Below are 27,254 nucleotides of genomic sequence, written 5' to 3'. Positions count from 1 at the left end.
GGACATGTCCTTAGAATATGCAAATAATGGCTTCTAGAAACCCTAAGTCCTGGACTGGGACTGCTGCTTCTAGTACATGTGCCGTGTCTGAGTAACGACCACTGCGCTGCTGCTCAGGCGGCTGGACGGAAACAAGTAAGCTGGCAAGAATAGCTGTCCAGACTACTAGTATTGTTGGCACTGCCTACAGGAACCCGGCTCTCTTATCTCGCGGCCTGCCATCTGTGCCCATCTCTGGCTCCTCGCATTCCCGCCCTCCGTGGCCTGCCTCTGGCTCCTCGCGGCCCGCCCTCCGTGGCCTGCCTCTGGCTCCTTGCGGCCCGCCCTCCGTGGCCTGCCTCTGGCTCCTCGCGGCCAGCCCTCCGTGGCCTGCCTCTGGCTCCTCGCAGCCTGCCCTCCGTGGTCTGGCTCCTCGCGGCCCGCCCTCCGTGGTCTGGCTCCTCGCCGCCCGCCCTCCATGCCCTGCCTCTGGCTCCTCGCGGCCCGCCCTCCGTGGTCTGGCTCCTCGCCGCCCACCCTCCGTGGTCTGCCTCTGGCTCCTCGCGGCCCGCCCTCCGTGGTCTGGCTCCTCGCGGCCTGCCTCTGGCTCCTCACGGCTCGCCCCCCATGGTCTGCCTCTGGCTCCTCACGGCCCGCCCTCCGTGGTCTGACTCTGGCTCCTCGCGGCCCGCCCTCCGTGGTCTGCCTCTGGCTCCTCGCGGCCCACCCTCCGTGTCCGCCTCTGGCTCCTCGCAGCCCACCCTCCGTGTCCGCCTCTGGCTCCTCGCGGCCCGCCCCCCGTGGCCGCCTATGAGCACGAGCATATCATTAACTCAAAACTGAAAATAAAGATTAAACAACAACCACAAGATGGATCTCACCAACCAAGATATCATTAATAGTAAAAAGTTGGGGATGAACATGGTTAATAGCGGTAATGGAGTGCCTTACCCGCGGCATAATGCGGTCCGTTACCGCTGGCATTAACCCTGTGTGACTGGAGGGGAGTATGCGGGCGCCGGGCACTGACTGCAGGGGAGTAGGGAGGGACTCATCGGACTGTGCCCGTCCCTGATTGGTCACGGCAGCCATGACAGGCAGCTGGCGAGACCAATCGGCGACGTGGGATTTCCGTTACGGAAGTGACAGACGGAAGTACCCCTTAGACTGTGTCTCTATCTATCTATCTATCTATATATATATATATATTAGTAGATTTTATTTTTTTAATATAATGCAAAGAAAATGTGAATTTTTTTTTTCTTCAACTTTAGGCCTTTTAGAAATCCTTTCATCTTCAACTTGCTTACCTGTTCATAATAACAGTAATTGCCACTGTATCTCCTCTCTTCTCTGAGGCTATGTGCCTACGTTCAGGATTGTTGGCAGAATTTTCCTGATCAAAACCGTACTCTTTCCGCTTGCGTTTTTTTTCCGGAGCGTCCCAATACAATAATATTCCTCACCTACTGTATCCTCACCCATCCCTTGTAGATTGTGAGCCCTCGCGGGCAGGGTCCTCTCTCCTCCTGTACCAGTTCTGACTTGTATTGTTCCGTTTTTATTATGTATACCCCTCCTCACATGTAAAGCACCATGGAATAAATGGCACTATAATAATAAATAATAATAATATAGCGGCAAATCCGCAGATTTTCCGCAAAATTAATGAGCATTCTGCGGGGGGGTTTTTTCGCAATGCGTTTTTTTTTTTTTTTTTGCGGAAAAAATGCAGCATGGGCACAAAAATTGCGCAATGTATTAAAATAATGGGATGCTTAACGTAAGCGTTGTTTAAGCTTTTTTGCAGCGGAAAACTGCCGCAAAAACGGTAAAAATCCGGAACGTGGTCACACAGCCTGACAGCTCTGGTTTTATAAAGCCCAGTCAAAGAGGGGAATGGAGATTTGAAGGGGAGCAAGCAGGTGGGAAGATGTGTATATTAATAATTGGCCCCACCATGAAGCACCGAGCGGCAGGACTTTGTCAGCACTGAATGACTGTTCAAACGGAGTCCCTTTAACCACACCCCAGCACTGACTGTCAGCAGGCTCAGCATCGCATCAATACAGAGCCTGCTGTCAGGCAGTGCTGGGCTGTGGTACAGCCACCGGTCACTGTATACTGTGCAGTGACTAAAAGTCTGCAACATTGTGCACAGTGACCTACAGACAGTGTCAGGTTGGTGCCGTTATACTGATTACTATGATACCTTGGTTGGTGAAATCTGTCTTGTGGTTGTTTAATCTTTATTTTCAGGTTTGAGTTTATGATATGCCCATGCTCCGGGGCAGCCTGTGTGGGGTCTTCATGTGGTGCTCTGATTAGCTATTCATGTGTATGGCTTCTGACAGGTCACTGATCCCTCACTGACCTGTCCCCTATTTACATAATGAATCATATATATATTGAGGGGAAAGAGAAATCACGGGCTGCACCTGCGCTGTAGCATGATCACATGTAATGTGCAGTTAATTATTTTATTTCATGCTATAACTAAATTCATGAAAAAGGAAAGTGTCTCAAAATGGCGCCAGCCGCGCCTGCGCAGTAGCAGCTATAGGTGATACATTAGCTGCCACTATGCAGGCGGCGCCATCTTGCAAGAGAAAAAAAGGTTGCCTCCTCCAGAATGGCACCTCAAGGGCAGTAGGAGCTATTCGGCGGTCAGGAATATCGGAGGAGGAAAAACATTTTTTTCTCAAGCAAGATTGTGCCCCCTGTGCAGTAAAATATATCGAATCGCCTATAGCTGCTACTGTGCAGGACGTCGCCATTTTGAGACTTTGAGACCTTTTTTTATTTTTTTATTTCATGCTTCAAAAAAAAAAAAAATTAACTCACATTACTCATGCGATCAAGCAGCAGCGCAGGTACCGTTATATATATATATATGTTATATTCATTATGTAAACTAGGGGGCAGGTCAGTGAGGACTCAGTGACCTGTAAGAAGCCATCATACAGATGAATGTGCTTATTGTGATTTTTGTTTCTTTCTATATACGGCATATATAATATTCTTTATATAAAATAGTTTGCTCTCGGTAGCCAAGCTTTTGTTGTATTAGTTGCCCAGCTTTAGAACACGATTATCGTACAGATTAACCCCACATCTGCAGGTTAATTGCTTTTCTTTTTTATATTGCCGTTTCCCTTTGAAAAAAGATGCTCCATGATTTTTCAGGGAATCCAAGTTTCTCCTACAACAGCCGTATCCAGAAATCGCAGGCCCTCTCTTGATAGTATGACTCATTAAAGGGAGCCTGTCAGCAGGATTGTGCACAGTAACCTACAGACAGTGTCAGGTCGGCGCCGTTATACTGATTGATAGTGATCCCTGGGTAAACCTGCTGACAGGTCCACTTTAAAGGGAGATGGTGGTCTGTGGTCAGTGGAGGCCGTATGGCAACAGATCCTTCACGGCTCTGTGGTTTTGCTTACACAGTTCTGCAGTTTTATCTTTTACCACCAGTGAAAACCACCTACTTACTTTCCCACCTCTTGTTGTTTTAACTGGGATCTCCGCATTGCACTTCTGATGTGGACTTGAATGCTGCGTCAATGAGTGACGTGACTACACGTGGATTAACTTCCTGGAATAGGACAGCATTGTGCCGACACATTGCCCCACTTTGGATAAATATCAAGTGTATCTGACCTGGGTTCTTTCACGTGGAGGTTTATGGTGTCTATGGTCAGCCTGTTTTCGCAGATGGTATATTTGTTACCCAACATATCTTTTTTCCATAAATATGTATGTGTTATACTTCTGATAATTTGTGGTTTTTAAACTGGCCCTTTGGCTTGATGTCATGTTACTCTTCACCTCTCGCAGGCAGTGGGACCTGAGACGCGTTCATCATGTACTCGGAGTGGCGGACGCTGCACCTTGTTATAAAGAATGATCAGGGTCACACCAGTGTATTGCACAGCTATCCGGAAAATGTGGGCCGAGACGTGGCCAACGCTGTGGTCCGTCCGCTGGGACAGGCACTTAATGTCCCCTCCACTGCTGGAAGCGAAAGCATACTGAAAACTGATAAACAGGTAGGAACAGCGCCTCGTCCAGGCGGTGTGCTGGGACGTCGGTGTGGGAAGAAGGACTTGTGCTTTCAGCTAGATAAAAGGCATCACAGAAATGGCTAATGTTGGCTCATTCTTATCAGGCGTTTTGTGGTTTCAGACAAAAAGTATTCCTATGGATCTGTAAATGATCTCCCAGTATGTTGTCCTTCTACGTTCCAGGTGAAATGGACCATGGAGGTGATCTGCTATGGCCTCACGTTACCACTAGAGGGTGACACTGTGAAATACTGCGTGGACGTGTACACCGACTGGATCATGGCCTTGGTTACCCCCAAAGATACCATTCCGCAGCCTGTTATCCGGGAACCAAACAAGTACATTCAGATCATTCTCAAGCACCTGCAGAATGTCTTCGTACCAAGGTGAGAACATTTTATTTAACCAACCCAGTAGGAAAGCTCTAATAAGAACCTCTAACCCCGGGCGTTTGTTTTCGTTTTATTTTTTTCAATTAACAACTAAAAATTATAGTAATTTTTCCAGTCAATGTGCTATTTGATTACTCTGTTCTCCACCGGTCTACTGACATGGACAATGGCTCGTATTCACTCACCGCGGTTTTCACTACTGTGTCTGAATGGACAAACGGTGTCTCTTCTGCTTTTATTGAAATGTGAAGGCTACCGTGATCACATGACATTGTCATTATAGTGATGGTGGTGGACACCGTGCTCAGAGCAGAAAAGTGTCACCCTGAGACCATTCCCGTGGGGTTATTCAGTTGTGGCCAATACCTTTAACCTCTGAGCATGTTTTGTTCTGACCAATTTTTTTCATGAATCAGAATTGACCATTTAATGCACAAGGCTCTGCTGAAACCTGATATCATGACACAAAACTAGTGGCCCGATTCAAAATTTCCAACAAGACCCACAACTGTCATGAGTCTATAATGGTACTGGCCTTCTAAAATGGGGCAAAAGGACAGTTTGATCTTCTGAGACTCCTGGGATCTGGTGCGATTGGAACCCCTAAACCTATTATAGATACGCCCTTGCACAATGGGTCCACAAAAAACAGACATGGTCAAATGATAAATGTATATCAGTATATTGACACTGGAAGGTATGGATGTCTCTTATTATTGTTTTTTCTTTTTTCACTATACAAATATAATCTGCCACAGTTTTTTAAAAAACCAGGGAATGAACAGTCCAAACCCATCTGTCGTTAACTTCCCGGCTAATGTGGCTTGGAGCGGCTTTTGTTGAAACCATGAAGGATGCAGTGCGTTCTTAGACGTGTGCTCCCGCAGGCAGGAATTCCTGTCTGTTCTTGGACAAGTACATTTCCGGAAATATTTTTTAGGTTTATTTTCTAATGCACGAAGAAAACACTGTTGTGAATGTTGCAGGTGACAGTCTATCCTATTTTTTTTTTCTCTATTGATCTGCATCACTCCACGATTTTAATATATTTGTTTGGGTATTATGTAATCCAGTTATCACACTTTTTACCCTTTGCCTAACATTAGCATGCATTTTAAAGGAGTATTCCAGCAACGTAACACATTTTCAACAGACCCAATGTGTAAGCCTCCTATTCAAATGAACAGGCGCTGACCTACAGTACCCAGGAGCGGCCACTGAACACTCTATGCAGCCATGGTCAAAAATTTTGAGTGACATATTTTGAGGTTTTTACGAAGTTTGTTTCTTCAGTTTTTATTGTGGCTAATTGGTTTAACTCTTAACTGAAGATTCGTAAGATGAATTGCAAAAAATGATAGTCATTCTGTCATGAACGTTGGCTTAATCACAAAAACCCCATTTTCACTGAAATTCACCTGTGGCGCAAACTTTACCTGCTTTGTTAACTTGAGAAAGTTTTGAGGACAAGGTAACTGGTATCACTGTCATGCTTATTGAGTTATAAGAGAAGACTGGTTGCTTTAAAAGGGGGCTGGTGCTTTAAATCCTAGTCTTCTGTTAACTCCAAAGAAATGGGAGTGCATCATTGCTTTGTAGCAAAGGGCTTTACAGGCAAGGACATTGCTGATTGTAAGATTGCCCCTAAACCAACCATTTATTGCATCATCAGTAGCTTCAAAGAGAGAGGCTGAATTGCAGTGAAGAACATTTCAGTGTACCCAAGAAAGTATAGCAAGTGCTAGGACCAACTCCTAAAGAGGATTTGGCTATGCAATCTGTTCAACACGAATGCAGAGCTTGCTCATAAATGGCAGAAGACCTATGTCAATGCATCAGCACACACATTGAGGAAAAGCATTGGTGAGGCTGGCCTGGTGTCAAGAGTAACAGTAACGAAGCCACTTCTCCCAAAGAAAAACATCAACGACTGACTGACATTTTGAAGGAAGTAGCGGGATTGGACTGCGGATGACTGGAGTTATTTCTCTCTGATGAAGCTTTGTTCGGACATCTGGGCAAATGGTCGTTCAAAAAAGAAAAGGTGAGCACTACCATGAGTCGTGTGTCAGACCCACTGTAGAGGATCCTGCAACCTTTCATGTTTGGGGGTTGCTTTACTTTCAAGGAAGTGGACTCACTCAGTTTTGTCTAAGAACACTGTCATGAGTAAAGAATTGTGTTTAACCACCCTCCAAGAGCGACTTCTTCCAACGATCCAGAAGCATTTTGATAATGAACAATGTTTCCATCCATGCTGGAAAAAGCAATGTCACAAGGCAAAAGTAATAATTAAGTGGCTTAATGAACAAAACATTAATTTTGGGTCCATGGCCAGGAAACTTCCCAGTGTTCAATCTCATTGAGAATCTCTTTATGGGCAATCCTCAAGTAACAAATGGACAAAAACCCACTGTGATAAACGCCAATCCCTGATTAGGCATAAATTAGTTGTCATCAGTCCGGCTTTGTCTGAAAAGCTGATATACGGCAGCCAGAGTGAATTTCAGAACTCTTGTAAAATAAGGGTCAACGCTATATTGAGTCTCCGTATAAATCTAATAACTTTGTCAGTAAAAGTTCAAAGTTGTCCTTTCACCACATTTACTTGCTAAATGAAGCTTTGAAAAAAAATTTTTTTTTTGTATTTAATGCACTGGTACCTGGGAATGATTCAGAGCGCTATATGTGGCAAACAGTGATAAGACACTACAGCTCTCATCTCACAGCATGATGGTGCTGTGAGATGAGAGCTGTAGCATGCGATCAGGACTCGCCGCATGGACCGCTATGCATCATTTACAGGTCCCGGAGCCTTATTCTCCAACGTCTCGGATAGATGCAGAGCAGTGGTTTTAATGACACACAAGTCTGCTCCGCTCCCCTTTTCCACATTATAATGCCAGCAGTTAGATCTGTGTTGACCTAGTTAGACATGAGTCTTTCCACTTCACACAGAAAATGTTTCTTTTAAATTCTTTTGCGGGCATTTTCATTTTTTTCCCTAAGCTTGACTCCTTGTTATGCTTGGGCTATGTCAAACAGGGCAAAAAATAAACGCCTCCAGCGAATAATCTTCTAGCGCTCCATTTTCAAGTGAATATCACCATATAAAATTCACAAGCCAATATCTCTGCAACGGAGATGAGAAATAAGTTTTATTAAAATCCTAAACTTATGAAATGCTCATAATTGTACTTTAGAAACCATGGAAGCATCTGACTAAAAGACACTGAATCGGCAAACTTTGTGAAAACCAAAATACTTGACCATGACTTTAGAGCTGTGCTGTTTTGCTCCATTTACTGTTTACATACGGCTACAACAGAAGCTGATAACAGCTCATTGGTGAGAGGTGCCAAGTGTTAAAGGGAACCTGTCACTAGGTTTGTCCGATATGAGATGCGGCCACCACCTTTCAGGGCTGATATACAGCATTCTATAACGTCGTACAGTCATGGTCAAAAGTATTGACACCCCTGCAATTCTGTCAGATAATACTCATTTTCTTCCTGAAAATATTGCAAACACAAATTATTTGGTATTATCTTCATTTAATTTGTCTTAAATGAAAAAACACAAGAGAATGAAGCAAAAAGCAAAACATTGATCATTTCAGACAAAACTCCAAAAACTGGCCAGACTGAAGTATTGTCACCCTCAGCCTAATACTTGGTTGCAGAACCTTTAGCCAAAATAACTGCGACCAACCGCTTCCGGTAACCATCAATGAGTTTCTTGCAATGCTCTGCTGGAATTTTAGACCATTCTTCTTTGGCAAACTGCTCCAGGTCCCTGATATTTGAAGGGTGCCTTCTCCAAACTGCCATTTTTAGATCTCTCCACAGGTGTTCTATGGGATTCAGGTCTGGACTCATTGCTGGCCACCTTAGAAGTCTCCAGTGCTTTCTCTCAAACCATTTTCTAGTGCTTTTTGAAGTGTGTTTTGGGTTATTGTCCTGCTGGAAGACCCATGACCTCTGAGGGAGACCCAGCTTTCTCACACTGGGCCCTACATTATGCTGCAAAATTTGTTGGTAGTCTTCAGACTTCATAATGCCATGCACACGGTCAATCAGTCTAGTGCCAGAGGCAGCAAAGCAACCCCAAAACATCAGGGAACCTCCGCCATGTTTGACTGTAGGGACCGTCTTCTTTTCTTTGAATGCCTCTTTTTTTTTTTCTCCTGTAAACTCTATGTTGATGCCTTTGCCCAAAAAGCTCTACTTTTGTCTCATCTGACCAGAGAACATTCTTCCAAAACGTTTTAGGCTTTTTCAGGTAAGTTTTGGCAAACTCCAGCCTGGCTTTTTCATGTCTCGGGGTAAGAAGTGGGGTCTTCCTGGGTCTCCTACCATACAGTCCCTTTTCATTCAGATGCCGACGGATAGTATGGGTTGACACTGTTGTACCCTCGGACTGCAGGGCAGCTTGAACTTGTTTGGTTGTTAGTCGAGATTCTTTATCCAACATCCGCACAATCTTGCGTTTAAATCTCTTGTCAATTTTTCTTTTCCGTCCACATACAGGGAGGTTAGCCACAGTGCCATGGGCTTTAAACTTCTTGATGACACTGCGCACGGTAGACACAGGAACATTCAGGTCTCTGGAGATAGACTTGTAGCCTTGAGATTGCTCATGCCTCCTCACAATTTGGTTTCTCAAGTCCTCAGACAGTTCTTTGGTCTCCTTTCTTTTCTCCATGCTCAATGTGGTACACACAAGGACACAGGACAGAGGTTGAATCAACTTTAATCCATGTCAACTGGTTGCAAGTGTGATTTAGTTATTGCAAACACCTGTTAGGTGCCACAGGTAAGTTACAGGTGCTGTTAATTACACAAATTAGAGAAGCATCACATGATTTTTCGAACAGTGCCAATACTTTTGTCCACCCCCTTTTTTGTTTGGTGTGGAATTATATCCAATTTAGCTTTAGGACAATTCTTTTTGTGTTTTTTCATTTAAGACAAATTAAATGAAGATAATAATACCAAATAATTTGTGTTAATACTCATTTTCTTCCTGAAAATGATTGCAATCTGACAGAATTGCAGGGGTGTCAATACTTTTGGCCATGACTGTATATCTGCCCCAAACCCGACCTAGAAAAACTGAAAAATAACATTCTATAACATTATGGAATACTGTATATAAGCCCTGAAAGGCGGTGGCCGCATCTCATATCGGCCAAACCTGGTGACAGGTTCCCTTTAAGTATCCACCGATCTGATATTGTTGACCTTTACTATGATATAAGTGGACTACCCCTTCAATCATTGTACCCAGAATAGTTCTTTAACCCCTTTACCCCCAAGGGTGGTTTGCACGTTAATGACCAGGCCAATTTTTACAATTCTGACCACTGTCCCTTTATGAGGTTATAACTCCGAAACGCTTCAACGGATCCTGGTGATTCTGACATTGTTTTCTCGTGACATATTGTACTTCATGATAGTGGTAAAATTTCTTTGATAGTACCTGCGTTTATTTGTGAAAAAAACGGAAATTTGGCGAAAATTTTGAAAATTTCGCAATTTTCAAACTTTGAATTTTTATGCAATTAAATCACAGAGATATGTCACACAAAATACTTAATAAGTAACATTTCCCACATGTCTCCTTTACATCAGCATAATTTTGGAACCAATTTTTTTTTTTGTTAGGGAGTTATAAGGGTTAAAAGTTGACCAGCAATTTCTCATTTTTACAACACCATTTTTTTTTTAGGGACCACGTCTCATTTGAAGTCATTTTGAGGGGTCTATATGATAGAAAATGCCCAAGTGTGACACCATTCTAAAAACTGCACCCCTCAAGGTGCTCAAAACCACATTCAAGAAGTTTATTAACCCTTCAGGTGTTTAATAGGAATTTTTGGAATGTTTAAATAAAAATGAACATTTAACTTTTTTACACAAAAAATTTACTTCCGCTCCAATTTGTTTTATTTTACCAAGGGTAACAGGAGAAATTGGACCCAAAAAGTTGTTGTCCAATTTGTCCTGAGTACGCTGATACCCCATATGTGGCAGTAAACCACTGTTTGGGCGCATGGGAGAGCTCGGAAGGGAAGGAGCGCTATTTGACTTTTCAATGCAAAATTGACAGAAATTGAGATGGGACGCCATGTTGCGTTTGGAGAGCCACTGATGTGCCTAAACATTGAAACCCCCCACAAGTGACACCATTTTGGAAAGTAGACCCCCTAAGGAACTTATCTAGAGGTGTGGTGAGCACTTTGACCCACCAAGTGCTTCACAGAAGTTTATAATGCAGAACCGTAAAAATAAAAAATCATATTTTTTCACAAAAATTATATTTTTGCCCCCAATTTTTTATTTTTCCAAGGGTAAGAGAAGAAATTGGACCTCAAAAGTTGTTGTCCAATTTGTCCCGAGTACGCTGATACCCCATATGTGGCAGTAAACCACTGTTTGGGCGCATGGGAGAGCTCGGAAGGGAAGGAGCGCCGTTTGACTTTTCAATGCAAAATTGACAGGAATTGAGATGGGACGCCATGTTGCGTTTGGAGAGCCACTGATGTGCCTAAACATTGAAACCCCCCACAAGTGACACCATTTTGGAAAGTAGACCCCCTAAGGAACTTATCTGGATGTGTGGTGAGCACTTTGACCCACCAAGGGCTTCACAGAAGTTTATAATGCAGAGCCATAAAAATAAAACAAAATTTTTTTCCCACAAAAATTATTTTTTAGCCCCCAGTTTTGTATTTTCCCTAGGGTAACAGGAGAAATTGGACCCCAAAAGTTGTTGTCCAATTTGTCCTGAGTACGCTGATACCCCATATGTGGGGGGGAACCACCGTTTGGGCGCATGGGAGGGTTCGGAAGGGAAGGAGCGCCATTTGGAATGCAGACTTAGATGGAATGGTCTGCAGGCGTCACATTGCGTTTGCAGAGCCCCTAATGTACCTAAACAGTAGAAACCCCCCACAAGTGACACCATTTTGGAAAGTAGACCCCCTAAGGAACTCATCTTGATGTGTTGTGAGAGCTTTGAACCCCCAAGTATTTCACTACAGTTTATAACGCAGAGCCATGCAAATAAAAAATATTTTTTTTTCCACAAAAATTATATTTTAGCCCCCAGTTTTGTATTTTTCCAAGGTTAGCAGGAGAAATTGGACCCTAAATGTTGTTGTCCAATTTGTCCTGAGTACGCTGATACCCGATATGTGGGGGGGAACCACCGTTTGGGCGCATGGGAGGGTTCGGAAGGGAAGGAGCGCCATTTGGAATGCAGACTTAGATGGAATGGTCTGCAGGCGTCACATTGCGTTTGCAGAGCCCCTAATGTACCTAAACAGTAGAAACCCCCCACAAGTGACCCCATATTGGAAACTAGACCCCTCAATGAACTTATCTAGATGTGTTGTGAGAACTTTGAACCCCCAAGTGTTTCACTACAGTTTATAACGCAGAGCCGTGAAAATAAAATATCTTTTTGTTTTCCCACAAAAATTATTTTTTAGCCCCCAGTTTTGTATTTTCCCAAGGGTAACAGGAGAAATTGGTCCACAAAAGTTGTTGTCCAATTTGTCCTGAGTACGCTGATACCCCATATGTTGGGGTAAACCCCTGTTTGGGCACACAGGAGAGCTCGGAAGGGAAGGAGCACTGTTTTACTTTTTCAACGCAGAATTGGCTGGAATTGAGATCGGACGCCATGTCGTGTTTGGAGAGCCCCTGATGTGCCGAAACAGTGGAAACCCCCCAATTATAACTGAAACCCTAATCTAAACACACCCCTAACCCTAATTCCAACGGTAACCCTAACCACACCTCTAACCCTGACACACCCCTAACCCTAATCCCAACCCTATTCCCAACTGTAAATGTAATCTAAACCCTAACCCTAACTTTAGCCCCAACCCTAACTGTAGCCCCAACCCTAACCCTAACCTTAGCCCTAACCCTAGCCCTAACCCTAGCCCTAACCCTAGCCCTAACCCTAGCCCTAACCCTAGCCCTAGCCCTAGCCCTAACCCTAGCCCTAACCCTAGCCCTAACCCTAGCCCTAACCCTAGCCCTAACCCTAGCCCTAACCCTAGCCCTAACCCTAGCCATAACCCTAGCCCTAACCCTAGCCCTAACCCTAGCCCTAATGGGAAAATGGAAATAAATACATTTTTTTTTATTTTTCCCTAACTAAGGGGGTGATGAAGGGGGGTTTGATTTACTTTTATAGCGAGTTTTTTAGCGGATTTTTATGATTGGCAGCCGTCACACACTGAAAGACCCTTTTTATTGCAAAAAATATTTTTTGCAATACCACATTTTGAGAGCTATAATTTTTCCATATTTTGGTCCACAGAGTCATGTGAGGTCTTGTTTTTTGCGGGACGAGTTGACGTTTTTATTGAAAACATTTTTGGGCACGTGACATTTTTTTATCGCTTTTTATTCCGATTTTTGTGAGGAAGAATGACCAAAAGCCAGCTATTCATGAATTTCTATTGGGGGAGGCGTTTATACCGTTCCGCGTTTGGTAAAATTGATAAATCAGTTTTATTCTTCGGGTCAGTACGATTACAGCGATACCTCATTTATATCATTTTTTTATGGTTTGGTGCTTTTATACGATAAAAACTATTTTACAGAAAAAATAATTATTTTTGCATCGCTTTATTCTCAGGACTATAACTTTTTAATTTTTTTGCTGATGATGCTGTATGGCGGCTCTTTTTTTGCGGGACAATATGACGCTTTCAGCGGTACCATGGTTATTTATATCTGTCCTTTTGATCGCGTGTTATTCCACTTTTTGTTCGGCGGTATGATAATAAAGCGTTGTTTTTTGCCTCGTTTTTTTTTTTTTTTTTCTTACGGTGTTTACTGAAGGGGTTAACTAGTGGGACAGTTTTATAGGTCGGGTCGTTACGGACGCGGCGATACTAAATATGTGTACTTTTATTGTTTTTTTTTTTTTATTTAGATGAAGAAATGTATTTATGGGAATAATATTTTTTTTTTTTTTTCATTATTTTGGAATATTTTTTTTTATTTTTTTTACACATTTGGAAAAAATTTTTTTAACTTTTTTACTTTGTCCCAGGGGGGGACATCACAGATCAGTGATCTGACAGTTTGCACAGCACTCTGTCAGATCACTGATCTGATAGGAATGCAGGCTGCTTCACAGTGCCTGCTCTGAGCAGGCTCTGTGAAGCCACCTCCCTCCCTGCAGGACCCGGATCCGCGGCCATCTTGGATCCGGGGCTCGAGCAGGGAGGGAGGTGAGGAGACCCTCGCAGCAACGCGATCACATCGCGTTGCTGCGGGGGGCTCAGGGAAGCCCGCAGGGAGCCCCCTCCCTGCGCGGTGCTTCCCTGCACCGCCGGCACATCGCGATCATCTTTGATCGCGGTGTGCCAGGGGTTAATGTGCCGGGGGCGGTCCGTGACCGCTCCTGGCACATAGTGCCGGATGTCAGCTGCGATAAGCAGCTGACACCCGGCCGCGATCGGCCGCGCTCCCCCCGTGAGCGCGGCCGATCGGCTATGACGTACTATCCCGTCCAGGGTCAGATAAGCCCAGGGCACCTCGACGGGATAGTACGTCTAAGGTCACAGAGGGGTTAAAGGGAATCTGTCAGTAGGATCAATCTTCCTAAGACATCTTTATGGGCATGTACACTACCGTTCAAAAGTTTAGAGTCACTTAGAAATGTCCTTATTTTTGAAAGAAAAGCGCAGTTTTTTTTCCAATGAAGCTAACATTGAATGATTCAGAAATACACTTTATACATTGTTAATGTGGTAAATGACTATTCTACCTGCAAAAGTCTGGCTTGTAATGCAATATCTTCATAGGTGTATAGAGGCCCATTTCCAACAACTGACTCCAGTGTTCTTATGGTACTTCGTGTTTGCTAACTGTGTAAGAAGGCTAAAGGTACCGTCACACTAAGCGACGCTGCAGCGATACCGACAATGATCCGGATCGCTGCAGCGTCGCTGCTTGGTCGCTGGAGAGCTGTCACACAGACAGCTCTCCAGCGACCAACGATGCCGGTAACCAGGGTAAACATCGGGTTACTAAGCGCAGGGCAGAGTGGCAAAGAAAAAGCCATATCTGAGACTGGCTAATAAAAGGAAAAGACTAATATGGGCAAAAGAACACAGATATTGGACAGAGGAAGATTGGAAAAAAGTGTTATTGACAGACGAATCCAAGTTTGAGGTGTTTGGATCACACAGAAGAACATTTGTGAGACGCAGAACAACTGAAAATATGCTGGAAGAGTGCCTGACGCCATCTGTCAAGCATGGTGGAGGTAATGTGATGGTCTGGGGTTGCTTTGGTGCTGGTAAAGTGGGAGATCTGTACAAGGTAAAAGGGATTTTGAATAAGGAAGGCTATCACTCCATTTTGCAGCGCCATGCCATACCCTGTGGACAGCGCTTGACTGGAGCCAATTTCATCCTACAACAGGACAATGACCCAAAGCACACCTCCAAATTATACAAGAACTATTTAGGGAAGAAGCAGGCAGCTGGTATTCTATGTGTAATGGAGTGGCCAGCGCAGTCACCAGATCTCAACCCCATTGAGCTGTTGTGGGAGCAGCTTCACCGTATGGTACACAAAAAGTGTCCATCAAGCCAAACCAACTTGAGAGGGGCTTCTGGAAGCATGGGGGGGAAATTTCTCCAGATTACCTCAGCAAATTAACTGCTAGAATGCCAAGGGTCTGCAATGCTGAAATTGCTGCAAAGGGAGCATTCTTTGACGAAGGCAAAGTTTGAAGGAGAAAATTATTATTTCAAATAAAAATCTTTTTTTCGAACCTTGTCAATGTCTGGACTAGATTTTCAATTCATTTGGCAACTCATTTGATTAATAAAAGTATAAGTTTTCATGGAAAACACAAAATTGTCTGGATGACCCTAAACTATTGAACGGTAGTGTAGTAATAAGAAAAATCCGGCACTCTGAAGTGCTCCATGCCCCAGGGATGGACATCGCCCATACACAAAGCGCAGCCTTCTCTTGATTCCCTTTAACAACTCTTATTTATCAAAGAAATACATGGTTTTCCCCAGAAAGACATCGAGTCACAGGTATCAAGTTATTGTATTCAGCTTTCTATAACCTTCATGCCCATGAAGACTGCTTAGGAGAGTTGATCATACTGACTGATTCCCTTTAAAGGTGGAGTGTTATATTTTGTCCAAATAAACCTTTATATTGATCTGATGTGATACGTCAGTCTTAATGATTGTAGCGTACAAATAAAATCTAACAAAAAAAATAAAATACTCCATTATAAGAAATAAATGAAAGGCTTCCTTAGAAAGATCATAAAAATGTAAGAAAATAATTGCTGATCAACTTCCAATTTCACCATCTATAAGATCGGTCTGATTGGCAGCATGTCTGTGTAACTGCAGCTTTATTGTGCCTAGTCTTGTATTAAGATGCCCTCCTGCAGCTGGGTACGGATATTCTCTTTCGATTCAGAAGAGGATGTTTTGGGAAAAAATACTGTTTTTTTTTAAATGTGTATTCAGTTTGTCAAGATAAGTGCCATCCCTTGTAGTTTGTGTTATATGGATGTCTCTTGTTTTATATCATAGCTCTTATGGGCTCACTGTATACTTGGCTCTGTCAGAACATGGATGTGTGTGGGACAGACCGTAAACGAAGCAGTTATGTAAGAGGTTGAGTCATACTAGATTAATTGGGTCACATATCAGATGCTCCCCATATTTAATATTAATAATACTATAATGCATTCACTACTTTCCAAGAGAGATTACTCAGGTGCTCCTAAAAGTGGCTCATGGCTTGTAGTCTCGCCATCCGACCAGACTGGCCTTATTCTAGTAGCAATATGTGGTATAAAAAGGGAAATGTGCAACATTTTGTTTTTCTCAAACCATAAAGGGACTTTGTCAGCTCAAATTGACAGTTTAACCCCTTCCCGACCCATGACTCCACGTAGGCGTCATGAAAGTCGGTGCCAATCCGACCCATGACGCCTATGTTGCGTCATGGAAAGATCGCGTCCCTGCAGATCGGGTGAAAGGGTTAACTCCCATTTCACCCAATCTGCAGGGACAGGGGGAGTGGTAGTTTAGCCCAGGGGGGGTGGCTTCACCCCCCCATGGCTACGATCGCTCTGATTGGCTGTTGAAAGTGAAACTGCCAATCAGAGCGATTTGTAATATTTCACCTATTAAAACTGGTGAAATATTACAATCCAGCCATGGCCGATGCTGCAATATCATCGACCATGGCTGGAAACACTAATGTGCCCCCACCCCACCGATCGCCCCCGTCCTCCGATCAGTGCTATGCACCACTCCGTCCTGTGCTCCAATCACCCCCCCGTGGTCCGATCCAACCCCCCTGCACTCCGATCCACCCCCCGTGCATCATCCACCCCGCCCGGGCTCCGATCCACCCCCCACCACCACCCCCCCCAACCGCCCCCACCCCGTACTCCGTTCCACCCCCTCCGCGCTTCGATCCCTCCCCCCGTGCTCCGTTCCACCCCCCCCCCCCCCCCCCCGCGCTCCGATCCCTCCCCCCATGCTCCGATTTTTGAGAAAATAATTTTTTTTTTTTTTTTTTTCATGGCTCTGCGTTATAAACTTCTGTGAAGCACTTGGGGGTTCAAAGTCCTCACCACACATCTAGATTAGTTCCTTTGGGTGTCTAGTTTCCAAAATTGGGTCATTTGTGGGGGATCTCCAATGTTTAGGCACACAGGGGCTCTCCAAACGTGACATGGTGTCCGCTAATGATTGGAGCTAATTTTCCATTTAAAAAGCCAAATGGCGTGCCATCCCTTCCGAGCCCTGCCGTGCGCCCAAACAGTGGTTTACCCCCACATATGGGGTATCAGCGTACTCAGGACAAACTGGACAACAATATTTGGGGTCCAATTTCTCCTATTATCCTTGGCAAAATAGGAAATTCCAGGCTAAAAAATCATTTTTGAGGAAAGAAAAATTATTTTTTATTTTCATGGCTCTGCGTTATAAACTTCTGTGAAGCACCTGGGGGTTTAAAGTGCTCAATATGCTTCTAGATAAGTTCCTTGGGGGGTCTAGTTTCCAAAATGGGGTCACTTGTGGGGGAGCTCCAATGTTTAGGCACACAGGGGCTCTCCAAACGCGACATGGTGTCCGCTAACAATTGGAGCTAATTTTCCATTCAAAAAGTCAAATGGCGCGCCTTCCCTTCCGAGCCCTGCCGAGTGCCCAAACAGTGGTTTACCCCCACATATGAGGTATCGACGTACTCGGGAGAAATTGCCCAACAAATTTTATGATCCATTTTATCCTACTGCCCATGTGAAAATGAAAAAATTGAGGCGAAAAGAAATTTTTTGTGAAAAAAAAGTACTTTTTCATTTTTACAGATCAATTTGTGAAGCATCTGAGGGTTTAAAGTGCTCACTAGGCATCTAGATAAGTTCCTTGGGGGGTCTAGTTTCCAAAATGGGGTCACTTGTGGGGGAGCTCCAATGTTTAGGCACACAGGGGCTCTCCAAACGCGACATGGTGTCCGCTAAAGAGTGCAGCCAATTTTTCATTCAAAAAGTCAAATGACGCTCCTTCCCTTCCAAGCCCTGCCGTGCGTCCAAACAGTGGTTTACCCCCACATATGGGGTATCGGTGTACTCAGGACAAATTGGACAACAACATTCGTGGTTCAGTTTCTCCTTTTACCATTGGGAAAAAAAATTGTTGCTAAAAGATAATTTTTGTGACTAAAAAGTTAAATGTTCATTTTTTTTTCCTTCCATGTTGCTTCTGCTGCTGTGAAGTACCTGAAGTGTTAATAAACTTCTTGAATGTGGTTTTGAGTACCTTGAGGGGTGCAGTTTTTAGAATGGTGTCACTTTTGGGTATTTTCAGCCATATAGACCCCTCAAACTGACTTCAAATGTGAGGTGGTCCCTAAAAAAATGGTTTTGTAAATTTCGTTGTAAAAATGAGAAATCGCTGGTCAAATTTTAACCCTTATAACTTCCTAGCAAAAAAATATTTTGTTTCCAAAATTGTGCTGATGTAAAGTATACATGTGGGAAATGTTATTTATTAACTATTTTGTGTCACATAGCTCTCTGGTTTAACAGAATAAAAATTCAAAATGTGAAAATTGCGAAATTTTCAAAATTTTCACCAAATTTCCGTTTTTATCACAAATAAACGCAGAATTTATTGACCTAAATTTACCACTAACATGAAGCCCAATATGTCACGAAAAAACAATCTCAGAACCGCTAGGATCCGTTGAAGCGTTCCTGAGTTACCACCTCATAAAGGGACACTGGTCAGAATTGCAAAAAACGGCAAGGTCTTTAAAGGGAACCTGTCACCCCGTTTTTTGAGATTGAGCTATAAATACTGTTAAATAGGGCCTGCGCTGTGTGTTCCTATAGTGTATGTAGTGTACCCCGATTCCCCATGTATGCTGAGAAATAACTTACCAAAGTCGCCGTTTTCGCCTGTCAATCAGGCTGGTCAGGTCGGGAGGGCGTGGTGACATCGCTGGTTCTTCCTCAGCTTTACGTTAGTGGCGTAGTGGTGAAGACACAGCGCGCGATCTGCGCTGTCATCCCTTTCGTCGGTGGGGGCGGCCATCTTCCTGGGGCCGCGCGTGCGCAGATCGAGTGCTCTGCTGCACGGGGCTTCAGGAAAATGGCCGCGGGATGCCGCGCGTGCGCATTAGAGATCGCGGCGGCCATTTTCCCAAAGCCGAGATGCAAACTCGGCTTTGGGAAAATGGCCGCCGCGATCTCTAATGCGCACGCGCGGCATCCCGCGGCCATTTTCCTGAAGCCCCGTGCAGCAGAGCACTCGATCTGCGCACGCGCGGCCCCAGGAAGATGGCCGCCCCCACCGACGAAAGGGATGACAGCGCAGATCGCGCGCTGTGTCTTCACCACTACGCCACTACGCCACCAACGTAAAGCTGAGGAAGAACCAGCGATGTCACCACGCCCTCCCGACCTGACCAGCCTGATTGACAGGCGAAAACGGCGACTTTGGTAAGTTATTTCTCAGCATACATGGGGAATCGGGGTACACTACATACACTATAGGAACACACAGCGCAGGCCCTATTTAACAGTATTTATAGCTCAATCTCAAAAAACGGGGTGACAGGTTCCCTTTAAGGTCAAAATAGGCTGGGTCATGAAGGGGTTAAGCAATGCACGTAGCCTTATAGGGGATATAGCCACTATAGAAAGTCATCTTTTAGAGATCTAATCGCTGCCTCGTTCTGCAGAAATTCAAGCTTTAAAGGGGTTTTCTGGTCTTTTTACAAAGTCTGCAGTCACACTATTTTACTCCATTTTGCATACTCCTGACCACTCACATTCCAACTAGACTTACTTGTCCTTGCTCAGTGCAAGTGAGTTGAGCAAAGCCGAGCATGTTTAGTCAGAATGCAGCAGAAGTGTGCAAAAATATTTTTCGGACTTTAAGATGCACCGGACCATAAGGCTATGTGCCCACATTGCAGAAATGCTGCAGAAATGTCCGCAGCATTTCCGAAACTCCCTGCCACAGGTAAAACGCATACGGAATTCGCATGCTTTCCTGAAAAGCACAATCATTTTTTGCTTGCAGAATGCTTGCGCTTTTACAAGCGATTTGAAGCATCACTTGGAAAATGATTGACAGGTTGGTCACACTTGTCAGGCATAGTGCTTGACAAGTGTGACCAACTTTTTACTATTGATGCTGCCTATGCAACATGAATAGTAAAAGAATGTTAAAAAAAATTAAAAATATGGTTTTTCTCACCTTCCGACGGCCCCCGATCTCAGCGATGCTCCCGATACGTTCCGTTCCCAGGGATGATTTGCACGAAGGACCTTTGTGACGTCACGGTCCTGTGACCGCGACGTCATCCCATTTTCATCTAGCAATGCATCCCTGGGAACAGAAGCCGCCGCGTGCACCGTTGAGAGGCGGGAGGACTCCGGGGGCCATCAGAAGGTGAGTATATCCTTATTTTTTATTTTAATTCTTTTTTTTCTTTACATGAATATGGATCCCAGGACCTAGAGTCTCCTCTCCTGCAGACCCTGGGTACCATCCGCACATGAGGAGCTCACTTTACGCATGGTGGGCATAACACATGTGGCTAAGTGCGCGTTTCAATGCAATCCTATGTGTGCGGAATCGCGGCGATTCCGCAGCATGGGCACAGCAACGGCAGAATCCCATAGGATTGCATGGGAATGCGTTTTTATGCGTTTCCACTGCGGCAAAAAACGCGACGGAAACGCATAAAAAAAGCGGAACGTGGGTACATAGCCTAAGACGCACCTAGGTTTTAGAGGAGGAAATTAGGAAAAAAAACATGAAGCAATGTGGTCAATTCTGTACTTAATATTACCTATCCTGGGAAATATGGTCCTGTCATACCCATTCTGATACACGTGGCCCTCATCCCTATCCTGGTATGCATGGCGCCCTCATCCCTATCCTGGTATGCATGGCTCCCTCATCCCTATCCTGGTCTGCATGGCTCCTCATCCCTATCCTGGTCTGCATGGCTCCTCATCCCAACATTTCTGTTGTGACATTTCACTTTTATAAATGCCTAACCCAAATTTCTCATTAATTTTAAGCAGTTTCCCAACAGATTTTTGTATCTACATCTAATATATAAAGCTGAATGTGTGTGTGTGTGTGTATGTATGTGTGTATGTCCGGGATTGGCATCTGCACCGTCGCAGCTACAGCCACAAAATTTTGCACAGTCACACGTCTGGACCCCGAGAGCATCATAGGCTATGTTGTGATGCGAAATTTTAACCCCGCGCTTTCCAATTCACCAAACAATTTTGCCCCTATCTACATAATTGGGAAAAAGTGAAAGGAAAAGTGTTGGAGGCAAATTGACAGCTGCCAGATGTGAACAAGGGGGACTTAAAGAGTGAGAGCTACTATATACAGGGGAGATGACACACAGGTATATACTATATACAGGAGGAGATGACATACAGGTACATAACTATATACAGGGGAGATGACACACAGATATATACTATATACAGGGGAGATGACACAGGTATATACTATATACAGGAGCAGATGACACACAGGTACTATACTATATACTGGAGGTGACATACAGGAATATACTATATATAGGAAGAGATGACATGCAGGTATATACTATATACAGGAGGAGATGACACATAGTTATATACAATATACAGGAGGAGATGACATACAGAAGGTATATACTATTTTCAGGGGAGATGACATACAGGTATATACTATATACAGGAGATGACATATAGGTGTATACTATATATAAGGGAGATGACAAACATATATACTGAGGTGAAAATGAGAGTTGTGAGGTGAAAATGAGAGTTGTGAGGTGAAAATGGGGCAGCACGGTGGCGCAGTGGTTAGCACTGCAGCCTTGCAGCGCTTGGGTCCTAGGTTCTAATCCCACCCAGGACAACATCTGCAAAGAGTTTGTATGTTCTCTCCGTGTTTGCGTGGGTTTCCTCCCACATTCCAAAGACATACTGATAGGGATTCTAGATTGTGAGCCCCATCGGGGACAGTGATAATGTGTGCAAAAACTGTAAAGCGCTGCGGAATATGTTAGCGCTATATAAAAATAAAGATTATTATTATTATTATTGTGAAAATGAGAGGTGCGAGGTGAAAATGAGAGGTGCGAGGTGAAAATGAGAGGTGCGAGGTGAAAATGAGAGGTGCGAGGTGAAAATGAGAGGTGCGAGGTGAAAATGAGAGGTGCGAGGTGAAAATGAGAGGTGCGAGGTGAAAATGAGAGGTGCGAGGTGAAAATGAGAGGTGCGAGGTGAAAATGAGAGGTGCGAGGTGAAAATGAGAGGTGCGAGGTGAAAATGAGAGGTGCGAGGTGAAAATGAGAGGTGCGAGGTGAAAATGAGAGGTGCGAGGTGAAAATGAGGTGCGAGGTGAAAATGAGAGGTGCGAGGTGAAAATGAGAGGTGCGAGGTGAAAATGAGAGGTGCGAGGTGAAAATGAGAGGTGCGAGGTGAAAATGAAAAGGTGTGATCGGAAAATGACAGATGTGAGGTCGAAATGGCAAGTGTTAGGGGGGAATGAGAGGTGTGAGGGAGAAAATGAGGCGTGATGGGGGAAAAAAGAGAAGTGAGGTGCTATAACTAACCACAGATATTTACTGTGCTCAGGCTCCGCAGAGGTCACATCTTTCTTAAAGGGAACCTTTCAGGTCAGATAACTGTATTAACCTGCGGATATGGGGGTAATATGCAGGTTAGTAGCTTTTAAGAAGGTGCCTGTCAGCTGTACTGAATGTGCGGCACCTGGGACAAATGAATTTTATTCCTCCAAGGAGCCTCCGGCTTTCAGTCATGCTTGTGTGCTAGTGCGGCTACTGTCATTGATAACTATACGGTCAACGGCGGCCATAAGCACGACCTTCCACTTTGACAGCCAACTCAAGATAGATGCCCTTCTGAGTGTTCAGCCAGTGTCGAGACATACTTCCAGCTGCGGCTCTCTGTGCTGTGAGCAATGACTGACTGTAGCCTTGCCGGCGCGCCTATATGACTGAAAGCTGGCAACTCCGGAAGGAATACAGTTCATCTTCTCCTGGGTGCTTCACTTTCAGCACAACACAATACTATAAACTTGCAGATTTACACTAACTTAAGATGTTGTCTGATATAGGAGAGAAACATCTGATGACAAGCTCTTCTAGTCACCTGACTGATGCAGAAAGGCACTGTGACTTCAGCACGGAACAGGCATCGCTTCTAATATGCCATAGGCCTCGAGAACAGCCGCCTGTGCCAGATTTTTTTTTTTTTATCTGATATCTTGGAGTGGAACTAATAACGATGTGTTTCAACCTTATGTTTAAAATTAAGTGGCAATTTCTGTAAAATTCTACGTGTTAGGCCACTTCCACACTTTGTGCATTTGCTCAGTATTTTACATCAGTATTTATAAGCCAAAATGAGTAGTAGAACAATCGGAGGAAAAGTATATTAGAAACACGTCACCACTTCTGTATTTATCACCCACTCCTGGTTTTTGCTTACAAATGCTGAGATAAAATGCTGAAAATGGCCTTAAACTATGTTCACAGGTTGCGTTTTTGCTGAGATTTTTATGCAAATTAAAAGCTGCAGTACCAGTAAAGCTGAGATTTCAGAAATCTCATGCACTCATTGTTTTTTTTTTCCTTACTAAATTGGAAAACTGCAGGATGTAACTACTTTCAGCATTTTTTCACCCATAGAAACCAATGAGTAAGTGCAAAAAAGCATTAAAAAAAATGTCGCCATCATTTTTTGCTGTCTTTTGTAGTGAAAGCAAGCAGGTACAGCAGGATGTGAAACCAATTTATTTTTGTAATTTTCTCAAGTTTAAACCATAATATCTTAGTGTCCTCTCCTCAGAATGGCTGTTAGGGTACCGTCACACAGTGCAATTTTGATCGCTACGACGGCACGATTCGTGACGTTCGAGCGATATAGTTACGATCTCGCTGTGTCTGACACGCTCCTGCGATCAGGGACCCCGCTGAGAATCGTACGTCGTAGCAGATCGTTTGAAACTTTCTTTCGTCGTCTACTGTCCCGCTGTGGCGGCATGATCGCATGGTGTAACATATATCGTATACGATGGGCGCATAGTAACCAACGGCTTCTACATCGCACATACGTCATGAAATTATCGCTCCAGCGTCGTAGATTGCAAAGTGTGACAGCAGTCTACGACGCTGGAGCGATATTGTTACGATGCTGGAGCGTCACGGATCGTGCCGTTGTAGCGATGAAAATTGTACTGTGTGACGGTACCCTAAGTATTAGTACAGATTAATTAAATTAGTGATATGTGTAAAGTAAACAAAGCCTGATCATCTTAATGCCTGACCAATGTTTGAAAACAAACAATGCCTGACCAATGTGTGAAAGGGAACCATGCCTGACCGATGTGTGAAAGGGAACCATGCCTGACCGATGTGTGAAAGGGAACCATGCCTGACCGATGTGTGAAAGGGAACACCATGCCTGACCGATGTGTGAAAGGGAACACCATGCCTGACCGATGTGTGAAAGGGAACACCATGCCTGACCGATGTGTGAAAGGGAACACCATGCCTGACCGATGTGTGAAAGGGAACACCATGCCTGACCGATGTGTGAAAGGGAACACCATGCCTGACCGATGTGTGAAAGGGAACACCATGCCTGACCGATGTGTGAAAGGGAACACCATGCCTGACCGATGTGTGAAAGGGAACACCATGCCTGACCGATGTGTGAAAGGGAACACCATGCCTGACCGATGTGTGAAAGGGAACACCATGCCTGACCGATGTGTGAAAGGGAACACCATGCCTGACCGATGTGTGAAAGGGAACACCATGCCTGACCGATGTGTGAAAGGGAACACCATGCCTGACCGATGTGTGAAAGGGAACACCATGCCTGACCGATGTGTGAAAGGGAACACCATGCCTGACCGATGTGTGAAAGGGAACACCATGCCTGACCGATGTGTGAAAGGGAACACCATGCCTGACCGATGTGTGAAAGGGAACACCATGCCTGACCGATGTGTGAAAGGGAACACCATGCCTGACCGATGTGTGAAAGGGAACACCATGCCTGACCGATGTGTGAAAGGGAACACCATGCCTGACCGATGTGTGAAAGGGAACACCATGCCTGACCGATGTGTGAAAGGGAACACCATGCCTGACCGATGTGTGAAAGGGAACACCATGCCTGACCGATGTGTGAAAGGGAACACCATGCCTGACCGATGTGTGAAAGGGAACACCATGCCTGACCGATGTGTGAAAGGGAACACCATGCCTGACCGATGTGTGAAAGGGAACACCATGCCTGACCGATGTTAGGCAGATTAATTAGTACAGATTAAATTAGTGATATGTGTAAAGTAAACAAAGCCTGATCATCTTAATGCCTGACCATTGTGTGAAAACAAACCATGCCTGACCAATGTGTGTGTGAAAGGGAACAACGCCTGTTAGATGTGTGAAAGGGAACCATGCCTGACCAATGTGTGAAAGGGAACCATGCCTGACCAATGTGTGAAAGGGAACCATGCCTGACCAATGTGTGAAAGGGAACCATGCCTGACCAATGTGTGAAAGGGAACCATGCCTGACCAATGTGTGAAAGGGAACCATGCCTGACCAATGTGTGAAAGGGAACCATGCCTGACCAATGTGTGAAAGGGAACCATGCCTGACCAATGTGTGAAAGGGAACCATGCCTGACCAATGTGTGAAAGGGAACCATGCCTGACCAATGTGTGAAAGGGAACCATGCCTGACCAATGTGTGAAAGGGAACCATGCCTGACCTGTCATGATATGTACTTTTGCCCTGTCCTGTATTTGAATAATATGCCATTTGATGTATGTAACTGTTCTCTGGTTTCTATTAGCTGTAATTTATGTATTTTCTTGGCTGGGAATTCACCTGTAACAATGTCTCCTTCCCCCAATACTTGCAGCCCTAAGCTCTAATGTAATTAAGCTTTGTCAACACCACTAGTGGAGGAATAGCCATTCTTCCTCACAGCAGGTGGCTAGTCAAATGTACATATTACATAGACTGCCTGGAGCCCACCAGTCTAGAATCTTCTGGTGGACCCAACCATTGAATAGAAGGTGTAACCCCTACCCCCCTTCATGGGCGGATCCCAGGAGCTCAGACAATCCATTCTTATTTTGAGATCAGATGTGAATTGATCCTTGAAGGAGAAGGAGTGGGGATTCTTAGCTGAGGCAAGACCCCATGTCCATCTGTGACTGTGGAAGCAAACGGGGCGAGACTTGAGCTGAGGACATATCTCGTCGCTCGTGGGATTGTTTTGGGATCCCTTGGACTCGTGTGGACTATTGCTTTGTTAGCTGGCACAAGGATTATCGGGAGGTGCCCCCGAACCTGTTCTGTTGGACTAATTGTGGACTCTGTAGATCTACCTGCATGTGTTGTTCCAGCGTTCTTGATAATAAATCTGTTGAATCATCCCTCGGCCTGTTGTCCCTTCTTGCTCTGCCGTACACCCCGTCACATGACCAATGTGTGAAAGTGAACCATGCCTGACCAATGTGTGAAAGGGAACCATGCCTGACCAATTCATCTCCCCCCCGCTGTAATTTCTAATTCTGGATTTTTTTCATGAACTCATTAACTTTTTTGTTCAGAGTAGTCACTATTTCTTTGGGACACAAAATTCCACTAAATAAATTGATCCATTTGCCCTTTTTTCCAAAAATATTTTATGATTGCACATATGTCTTACATTGCTGGCCTAACACCTTGTATTGTTCATACTTGTGTTTTGGGATCCTGAAAAACACAGCCAAACCTGCTTTGTCTGCAGCTTTTTTTTTTTTTTTTTTACTGCCAAGAGATCGGGTTTTGGCTGCAGCAAAAAAGCAACGTGTGAACATAGCCTTAGAGTAGGGATATTCGCTAGTTTGAAAGTTGTCCCCAATCGGTGCAGCTCCCCGTGTTGTGGTAGGTGCTATGTGCAGAGATCTTTCTGAGCTGTGAATTGCATTATTTGTGCAGATTCTTTGCACTCTTATGTATACGTTAATGTGTCTGGTGCTCCTTGGTACTTTATCACAAGTGCAGACTTGCACTGTTTATCCAGGAGAATTCTGATGCCCAGACCGAGTATGGGGCTTGCTGTATTTCGTTAGTTTAACTTTTTACATGTGGAACATTGCTGTTTGGACGTTTTGTATTGAGAGATGAGTGGAAAACCTGAGTCTTTGTAGCTGCTTGGTACAGGAATA

The 27,254-nt window shown here is 44.4% G+C and overlaps 1 protein-coding gene across 4 annotated transcripts in view; it reads left to right on the top strand.

Moving 5' to 3' along the window:
* Nucleotides 1-27,254, top strand: part of RALGAPB (Ral GTPase activating protein non-catalytic subunit beta) — a 119,564-nt gene that overhangs the window by 626 nt on the left and 91,684 nt on the right. For all 4 annotated transcript variants that reach the window (XM_069751939.1, XM_069751937.1, XM_069751940.1 and 1 more), the window contains exons 2-3: nucleotides 3,817-4,028; nucleotides 4,227-4,429. In XM_069751939.1, coding sequence (XP_069608040.1) covers nucleotides 3,843-4,028; nucleotides 4,227-4,429 — 389 coding nt within the window. In that variant the 5' untranslated portion in view covers nucleotides 3,817-3,842. The remainder of the gene's footprint in view (nucleotides 1-3,816; nucleotides 4,029-4,226; nucleotides 4,430-27,254) is intronic.

This window comes from Ranitomeya imitator, chromosome 2 (genome assembly GCF_032444005.1).
Source record: "Ranitomeya imitator isolate aRanImi1 chromosome 2, aRanImi1.pri, whole genome shotgun sequence".
NCBI lineage: Eukaryota > Metazoa > Chordata > Amphibia > Anura > Dendrobatidae > Ranitomeya > Ranitomeya imitator.
Note: the sequence above shows the minus strand (reverse complement) of the source record. Positions and strands in the feature narration are given on the sequence as shown.